The sequence below is a fragment of the Vipera berus genome (genome assembly GCF_964194415.1).
Source record: "Vipera berus genome assembly, chromosome: 9".
In the NCBI taxonomy this organism is placed as follows: Eukaryota; Metazoa; Chordata; class Lepidosauria; order Squamata; family Viperidae; genus Vipera; species Vipera berus.
Window position 1 is genome coordinate 1,833,406 of NC_138212.1, and position 9,344 is coordinate 1,842,749.

Below are 9,344 nucleotides of genomic sequence, written 5' to 3' on the forward strand. Positions count from 1 at the left end.
GCCTGTGGACTCCACAGGGGGATGCTAGTTTTAAACTGCCAGACACCGTTTGTATCTGCACTTCTCCACTTTGGAAACAGCCAGCTCTGTAGCACTCCAGGGTTCAATCCACCCACTCCTTAATAAGTTATTTCGAATGGTGAGGCAATGTGGCAGCCTTTTCTGCCTCAAAGCTGGAGACCCAAGTCTCTAGTCCCTATGTTTGGAAGATTGTATGCATGTTTATATAAAACAAAAGTGCATGGAAGCAAAACCTAGCTTGTGTGTGTGTGTGTGGGGGGGGGCAAATTGTTAGTTTAGCATCTTTCACTTAAGCTCCTCTGGGTGTCCCTCACCTTCCACGCCCCCGTATTTATTATTCCTCCTCTGTGTAACGTGGCGGATTGGCTGGGTGCAAGAAGACACTGTACATTCTGCCACTCTTGAGTTGAGGATGTTCTCGTTTTTTTAGTAGGAATAAACAAGATTATTTCCTGGTTTTTGTGGGATGGCTGTGATAGAAGTGCCCTGTATGTGTGGGTGTGAGTGTGGACAGATGCGTGTGCACACACACAAGTGCAAGGAATCAAACTCAAGCACACAATCCCTTCCCATCAGGATTTCCACTCTTTGCAGGTGCTCCTTGACTTACAACAGTTTAGCAGCGGTTTGAATTTACAGCAGCAATGAAAGAAGTGACCTAGGGTCTGTTTTCACACTTAACGACCGTCGCAGCATCTCTGTGGTCACGTGATCAAAATCCAGGCGCTTGGCAACTGGCTCCTATTGCAGGGTCCCAGGGGTGTGTGTCACGTGATCCCCCTTTGCGACCTTCCGACCAGCAAAGTCAATGGGGGAAGCCAGATTCACTTAACAACCGTGGCAAGGAAGGTTGTAAAATGGGACAAAATTCACTTTTAACAACTCTCTCTAGGCAAGAGAAATTTAGGGCTCAATTTGGAGCTGTAAGTCAAGGACTACCTGCAGTCTCGCTCCCAGATTTGATTCCCCCACCACCACAAGCTGCCTTCCCAGATCCCCTGCCAGCAATCAACAATCCTCGGGGGAGTCTGAGCTGTGAAAACGGTCTCTTTAGTATAAATAGGCATTCACCATTTCTATAATTTAAACGCTTTTTCAGACACAACAGTAACAAACGTTTAGAGCAGGTAGTAAAGTGACGAAAGGCACGGGGGGGGGGGAGGGCATCGGCAGCTTCCAGATGTGTTCTTCTGCAAAGTTGGGGAGTGGGGAGGGCAAAGGACGGGAGGGGGGAGAACTTGGCTGCCAGACACCAGCTGGCTTCTTGCAAAGAGGGCCAGACATGCATGGGGAGGGGGGTGTCAGGGAAAGCAAATTAATACTGTTTTTCTGAGGTCCATCTGTCTCGCCACAAAGAATCCAAGCAGATCGGGTGGGAAAAGGGATTCTCCTTCCCCCCCTCTCTTCACTTCGGGATGGGGGTAAAGGGGGTCCATGGTTGTATGGCTTTTTAATCCTGGGGGAGAGGAGACAGGCCTGTGGTCATTAAGTCCTCCGTCTGCCCTGGGGTGGGGTGGGGGGGGCGTCTTTTTGCCGGGCTGAATTTTTGCAACCTGCAGAGCCTGAGATGAACTGAACAAAGCCGATGGTGCAGCGAACGGTTCCTTGTCGGTATGGAAGTTTATCAAGTGACCTCACAGCCAACGGGATAAACCCCGGTCCACTTGAGAAACGAATGCAGGCTTTTACGGCTTTGACCCAAGATGAGCCAAACCCCGCCTGGATCAGAAAGGAAATTGCAAGTGATGAATGTTCTCCGAAGCCGGTGTACGGAACAGCCATGATTAGAACTAGCTAAGCCACAAACATTTTAACCCACTTCTAGGATCAACTGGCTTTTAAAAATCAGTCCTAGCGGGCGACTCTTCCTACGGCTAACTTCCTAACCCAAACACTGCCTCGGCTACCAGCACGATCAGATGGAGCATGTGTGAATACGCCAAGACGCAGCTCTGACTGCGCACAGCCTACAAAGACGACGGAGGAGACCAATTTGTAGAGACCCAGAGTCTCTTCCCATGGAGTGCTTTTTCACGAGGCAACTGGACTTGGTTTTCCTTTGAAGACGTTTCACTTCTCATCCAGCAAGCGAAACGTCTTCAAAGGAAAACAAGGAGGTCCAGTTGCCTCGTGAAAAAGCATCTTTGGGACAACTATGACCTGGAGGACTGGGAATCTCTATAAACCTCTAATGCGCTGTTTCTCAACCTTAGTCACATGAGGATGAGTGCTCTTCAACTCCCAGAATTCTCCAGCCAGCTGAGGAACACTGCTCTAACAGAAAAAAAACCCCCAAAACAATTCAATGGGGCACGTGTAGAAATCCTACTTCATTTATACCTTACTTCTACCTTACATAGCCTCTAAAAGTGAGCCCAACTCTTTTTTTTCCCCACTGATCAAGTTCACTGGGAAACTAAACTGGTTAAAAAATCTGCACTGTTGCAACCAACCACTGATTCAAAACCAGCCATAAATAACCATAAATATAAAAAGACACGAAGACTATCCTTAATTGTCCACTGGCCCAAAGCATAGTTGGGATATTTTTGAGATTCCATGCTAAATTTAAAACGCTTTTAAAAATGTTTTGGTTGGCTCCGAATCTGGTTTTGGAGAAGCTGTTTTTTTTCTCCTAAACATGGCACAACTTCTCAAAATTCACCTTCTGCAACCCGAACCCTAAATCAGACCGAAGTCGAGTGACCCAAGAGAAAACCGAGAATTCAAAATCTATTCCATTGTTTCCTTGGCAATGTCAAGATGTTTAGACTCCCAACTCCCAGAATGCATCCTGGCTGAAAGTTGAAAGTCCACACATCTTAAAAGTTGTTGAGGTTGAGGAACATGGCTCTACTCTACGGACTCAAATAGCCAACCCAGGAACAGGTAAGAGTTCCCCCGCACGTGCGTGCTAGTCGTTTCCGACTCTAGGGGCCGGTGCTCATCTCCTCATCTCCGTTTCAAAGCCGAAGAGCCAGCGCTTGTCCGAGGACGTCTCCGTGGTCATGTGGCCGGCATGACTAGACGCCAAAGGCTCATGGAACGCTGTTACCTTCCCACTGTAGTGGTCCCTATTTTTCTACTTGCATTTTTTACATGCTTTCGAACTGCTAGGTTGGCAGAAGCTGGGACGAGTGACAGGCGCTCACTCTGCTACGCGGCACTCGGGATTCGACCCGCCAAACTGCCAACCTTCTGATCGACAAGCTCAGCGTCCCAACCCACTGAGCCACCGCATCCCATGACCACATAGCAATAAAGGAGAATATTTGTAGCTTAGGGCTGAAATGAGGGCTCCTTGGTGCTCTCTGAGCTTGCAGATGTTTCATTACCAAACTAGAGAACATCATCAGTAGATGGCAAGGAGGGAGGTTTACAAGCACTGATGATGTTACTTAGTTTGGGTAGTGAAACGTCCGCAAGACAAGCAAGCTCAGAGAGCACCAAGGAGTCCTCATGACCACAGAGCCTTGGTCCACTGCAAGGCCATTGTTCATGAAAGACCAAGCCTCTTTGAATTAGTCTGGCACATCAAGATGGAGAACGGCAGCTCCAGAAGCCGGGATTTGCCATGAACCATCTTAAATATTGACTTTTGGTGAAACAAAAACCTTTGACAATTTCCACAGCAGGCCATCTCAGAGTCTACGCTAAGCAAGCTAAGCAACTGACCGGACAAGCATCAGATGCTGCCGCTATGTAGCCTAGACTGGTGCTTCTTGGCCTCAGCGACTTAAGATTTGTGGACTCCGGTTCCCATGGCTGGCTGGGGAATCCTGGGAGTGGAAGTCCACACACCTGAAAACTGGCTGAAGTTGAGAAGCACCGGTCTGGATGCAGACTGGTGTGTGTGTGTGTGTGTGTGTGTGTGTTTTTAAAGATTGTAGCATGAGTCTATGCAAATCAACAGTGGATGTGCTGGGATCGCTGATGCATAAATACGTACGTTTGTCAATCGGCAGGACAGGCAGCCATGACAAACTAGTGTCAAGAGAGAAAGGATCGGATTTGGCCAGAGATTGCTGTCCCAGCCATGAGACCCCAATCGGAGGGAGGGGGTCGGGGACCGGAGCTGACCGGTGAAGCAAGCTGTCCTTGAGTAGCATCAGGTAGTAGCCAACGGCACGAGGACCAACCGGTGGAAAGAAAATCCGTTTCGCTTTGAGAGGAATTCTGAGGATCCTTCTGGGCTGGAAGCGGAAAACCGAAGCCGAGGTCCACAACACAACAAAAGACGTCGGAAACAACGAATGGCAAGAATTCCCTGGCAGTATCGTGCTGGATCTTGAAAGACTGAAGGGGCGTCTTTAGGAGTCCGTTGGCTGAACTGGGGGGAGGAGGAGGAGGAGGAGGAGGAGGAGGACCGTCCACTTGGAAAGGAAGAACTGTCTTCTGGACAGAGGTATGACGGCTACCTCCGGTCAGCAGAAATACTGGGACTTCTTGGGCAAAAATGGAATTAGGGTTGTCCATTAAAGCAAAGGGGGCAGACAAGGACCGTTGCACACGGTAGGGAATCATTGTTACCTCCCCTGTACAAAACAGATTCCTTCTGGGTTTCCCCCCCCCACCCCAAGCCGCCAGGAAGATGGAGTTTAGGAAAGGTTGGGCCGGGTCAGAGCAAAGCGGGCCGAAAGCCGGCCAGAATTTGTGTCTGGATGAAGTGGGGGAGGGGGGGAAGAGGAGGGAGTGGGGGCAGCTCAGTTCACCCTTGTGCAAAATCTGCCCCTACAGCACCCTGTGCTCAAACCTTAGCATTAAATAATGAGTTTGTTAATTAATACTTTTAAACAGCGGAGAGGGGCCAGTCGTCCTGCGCTACGTTGTTGTTCTCGAGAGGTTAACGGTTAGGATTCCAATGGCCACACAGTTGGGAAGAGACAACCTGTACACACATCGAAAAGGTCGGAAAACTTTCCCCTCTCGGTCAGGTTTGCTCTGCGGAGGAAACACTCCCCTCTCCGGGTCCAAACTGGAGAGCAGCCAAGCGTTGTTAGTGCCGATTACACGATTGTGCCGCTGGGAGAGCCCCCGTTGTGGGAATTCAGGGTCTGAAAAACGAAAGTTGAAGACAGGTTTAAATATCCAGGTGGCTTTTTAGTCACGTGGGATGAATCAGCAGACATGAAATTAATCTGCGGTGGTCAGGCCTGCCTTCTGCCTACTAATTAGCACGCAACATCTTCCTGCTAGTCCAAGGGTAGGCAACCGTGGCTCTTTTATGACTCGTGGACCTCAACTCCCAGAATTCCTGAGCCAGCTATGCTCAGGAATTCTGGGAGGTGAAGTCCACGAGTCATAAAAGAGCCACGGTTGCTAGCTAGTCTGTCATTCTGGCCATTCGCAGTCATGCAAGCCATCGGGAGGGAAAAGGCAGGCCCACTTACCGCCTGGCCCGGCCTGGCCCAGGTGCAGATCAGCCCTTCTTGGCAAGCGGTGATGATGCAGTCCTCCAGGAAGAGCAAGACGGTCAGCCGCTCGTGGGCGATCTTCTTGCACACCAGCGGCTCCAGCAGGGGCACCTCGTGGATGCGGGGGCACAGGGCCGTGCCCAGGACCTTGGCCGTGTCCAGCTTGCTCTTCGGCACCACGTTCAGCTTGTCACTGCTCTTGCTGATGTTGCCCAGGCTGTGGTAGCGTTTGTGCTCTTTCTCCGCATTTTTGTCTCGCCGCTCCTGCAAGGTGAGGGTGGCAAATTTGCCGATGCTGAAGGGCACCGTCCCGTCGGCCGCGTGGCTCTTGGCAGCGCTGGTGACGGCCGGGTGCGGCAGGCTGTTGGAGCGCGACAGGGAGCGGGGAAGTGGCCCTCCTCCGCCGCCCGACTCAGCGGCCAGGTTGCTGCCCCCGCTGCCCGAGGGAGGAATGCCGGCGCCGAAGGCATTGGTGAGAGTTCGGGTGCGGGGCAGAAGATGGTGGGAATAGAGGACGTCTTCGGTCAGGTCCCAGAGGCAGAACTGGGTGTCCTGCCCAGCGGACCCAAATCGGTAGGTGACCGAGGGGGTACTTTTGGCGCTGTGCTTGGACAAGTGGGAGAGGGTGCTGCTGGTCCTCACCCGCCGGAACTCGGACGTTTCCTGGAGATCCTCGTCGCTGCCGCTCAGCTCCCCACTCTCGTCGTCCTCCTTGCTGGTGGTGTAGGGGTCGAAAGCCACTGCGTTGACCCAGGACTTGTGGCCGTGGCCCCGGGCGATGACCCGGCCCTCTGCAAAGGACCAAACCGTGACCAGGTCGTCTTCACCCCCCGTCACAATGTAGCGTCCGTCAGGGCTCCAGCAGACGCACAGCAGCCCCCCAAAGTAACTCTTCATCATGCCCTGCAGGAGCATGGAGTCGAAATGGAAGACGCGCAGGCAACCGTCTTGGCTGACGCACGCCAGGTAGCGGCCGTCGGGCGAGAAGGCGAACTCGTTCAGGGCCCCCTCACCCACCGCCCACTTCAGGAGCGGGTTCCGGGCGTTCTTGCTCTTACAGGCGTAAACCGTGAAGCCCTCGCCTTGCTTGAGGAGGGTGTACTGGGGGGCGGCCGAGACGCAGGGCTGCTCCACGTTGTATAGGTACAGGTGACCGCTGGCGTGGGAGGCCAGGAAGAGGCTCTCCGATTCAGGGATCCACTTCACAAAGGTGACCTTTGACTTGTCGATGAGCCTCTGAGGAAAGACGGGGAAGGCAAAAAGAGCCAGAAACCAAGATGAAAAAGACCCTCGGGATTCGGTCCCCAGTGCCCCTCGAGCAGGCAAATTCTGAGCAGGCCCAAGAAAACCCAGCCCGCTCCCCTTTTCTGAAAGTCACTCCCAATTGGCTAGATGATGGAGATCTTCTAGCATTATTATTATTTATTCAATTTCTGTAGCTGCCCATCTCAGTGAATGAGTCTGGCCAGCTTACAATTCCAAAAAATACATTATAATTAAAAATACTAAGTACATTTTAAAACAAGAAAACAGTAAAAACATGAAAACAGCCCGATTATTATGAATTCCTACTTCACGTGGGGAGCATGGAAAACACAAGCCAGAATTGAAGAGGTGGGATTGATCAACGCCTACTGGATGCTTCCATTAAGCGCAGAAGAATGGGAGACTGTCTTTCAGCAGATTGCAATCTACAAGCCAAATTTGACGGTTAATTGCTTCTTCTCCAGGGCACGGTTCTACGACAGTGGATTTGCTGAACCTTTGAGTCATCTTTCTGTCAAAGCTCAAAAGCCACAAGCCGTACAGTCTTCAGAACTGCTGCAATAAAGCTGCAGCCTGATTAATCTGCTGATTAGAATCGGTAATGAGGGAGGTCATTAAGAAGAGATTGAAAACAAGAGAGACTTAGGGAAGGACAGTGTTCTCCAGATGTTCTGTTCTAGAACTCTCATAAATCCCAGCATTCACCAGCCAGAGATGTGGGATACAACAATATCAGCTATCAAGAAGCTATTAGCCGCCAGTTCCCACTTAACGGAGCCAGGCTGAGCCGAAAAATCCCTGCAGCGATCCTCCCATGATACTCTATGGTATAAATAATGCTCCCCTGGACTTACCTCCTCATTAAAGAGCTTACTGGTATCTTTTTTGATCAGGTCCAAGTATTGCACTTGCCCGGCTGAGAAGCCAACCAGGAGCGATATGCTCTCGGAAGCCGCCGTGAACTGGTTGAAGTCGTGGCAGGTGGGCTGCGTCCCCTTATAGATCCGCTTGTCGATGGGTTTCTTCAGATCGATGGACTGGGAAGACCATGAAAGGCAACAGAGATTAAAAAGCAAAAAAAGAGCAAGAGGCAAGAAATCTAAAGCGGGAAAGGAAAGCGCACCACAAAACTGGTCGCTCGCTCTGGCTGGTCCTAAGCCTTTTTATAACAGCCATGAATAATTCATGTTTGCCCGTTGTTGGTCCAAAATTCTTTTAGATTTGCTACTTTGACTATGTTACTAATGAAGTAGTTCCTTATTAGCCAAAACACCCACACTGGATGTTCCAATTTTGGGGAAGCTACCTTGTCTGTGGAGAGCCTCACTCATCCACCTCACGGTTGGCCCAGAGGTGCTTTTTCCAAAAAAGGTAACTGGACTTTTTTGATTTCTTTCTTTGAAAATGTTTCGCTTCCCATCCAAGAAGCTTCTCCAGTTCCGACATTGTCGGAAGCTTCTTGGGTGAGAAGCAAAACGTTTTCAAAGAAGAAAACCAAGAAAGTTCAGTTGCCTTTTTGGAAAAAGCACCTCTGGGGCTTCCCTGCCAGCAAATTCTTGGAGGAGCCCCATCAAGACAGCCCTTCCCCTCCCCTGCAATTCTGCTTTGCCTCTTCCTTGCCCATCATCCACGCAGGCTCTCCCCTCCTGGGGCTCGCCAAGTCCTCCTTGCACCCCCACATCTGGGCGCCTCCATCCACCCCCACCCCAGGTGACCCCTCCAGCCCTGGATCTCCTTCTTCAGCCCCCCCCCCGCCCTCCAGGGCAAATCTTTGCCCCTTCTTTGCCCAAACCTTCCAGCTTTGCCCATCACCCCCACGGGCTCCCCCCTCCCCAAATCCTCCTTACACCCCCCCCTTGACCGTCTCCACCCGCCCCAGCGCTCCCCAAGGCCTCCCTAAGCCCCACACCCGGGGCTCACCCTGCGTCCCCGCCCGGCCGCGCCCGCCACGCCCGAGTAGAAGTAGAGCTCCCGGCCCAGGTTGAAGCAGACGCGGCTCCGCTCGGCGCCCGGGCCGCCCGCCTCGCCCTCCGCGCAGGGCTCCCCGCCGCCGCCCGCCAGGCCCAGCCGCACCAGCGAGAGGCGCACGGGCGGCAGCGACGGGGCGGGCGGCGCGGGGGCTCCGGCGGGCGGCGGGGCGGCGCTGCCGGCGGGGAGCGCGAGGGCCGCGGCGGGGGCGGCGGCGGGGGCAGCGGCGGGGCGGGCGTGGGGCTCGGGGCCGCCCAGCAGCCGGTAGGAGCCCTCGCGGGTGCGGAACTGGCTCTTGACCTCGTGCGGCGGGGCCGGCGGGGGCGGCGGCGGCGGGGCGCTTCCGTCCGAGGCCGGCGCCGGGGGAACCAGCGCCGCCGCCATCTTCCCGCCCGGCCGCCGCCTCCTCCCGGAAGTCGCGACCCCTCGCTCACCCCCAGGCGCCGGAAGTCGGGCAGCGGAGGCCGGCCTTCGCGGGCGGCGGGGTTGCCGGGCAACGGTGCGCGGCACGGGCTGGGCTTGGCAAGGGGGGAGGCGGTCGCCTTAGCAACGAGTCGAGGAGTTGGAGGCTGCGCGGACAGATTCGGATTCGAGCTGGAAGGGGCCTTGGAGGTCTTCTAGTCCAGCCCCCCCTCAAGCAGGAGAACCTCCTATACCGTCTCAGACAAGGGACTG

The 9,344-nt window shown here is 53.5% G+C and overlaps 1 protein-coding gene across 1 annotated transcript; it reads right to left on the reverse strand.

Annotated features, from left to right (window-relative positions):
- Positions 1–1,055: 1,055 nt before the first annotated feature.
- Positions 1,056–9,053, reverse strand: DMWD (DM1 locus, WD repeat containing; the record flags this gene model as incomplete). The annotated part of the gene is made up of 4 exons (XM_081334772.1): positions 1,056–5,075; positions 5,412–6,671; positions 7,556–7,738; positions 8,622–9,053. The coding sequence occupies 4 exons, from the start codon at positions 9,051–9,053 to the stop codon at positions 5,028–5,030; spliced, it is 1,923 nt and encodes a 640-aa protein (XP_081190898.1). The 3' UTR covers positions 1,056–5,027.
- Positions 9,054–9,344: the final 291 nt, after the last annotated feature.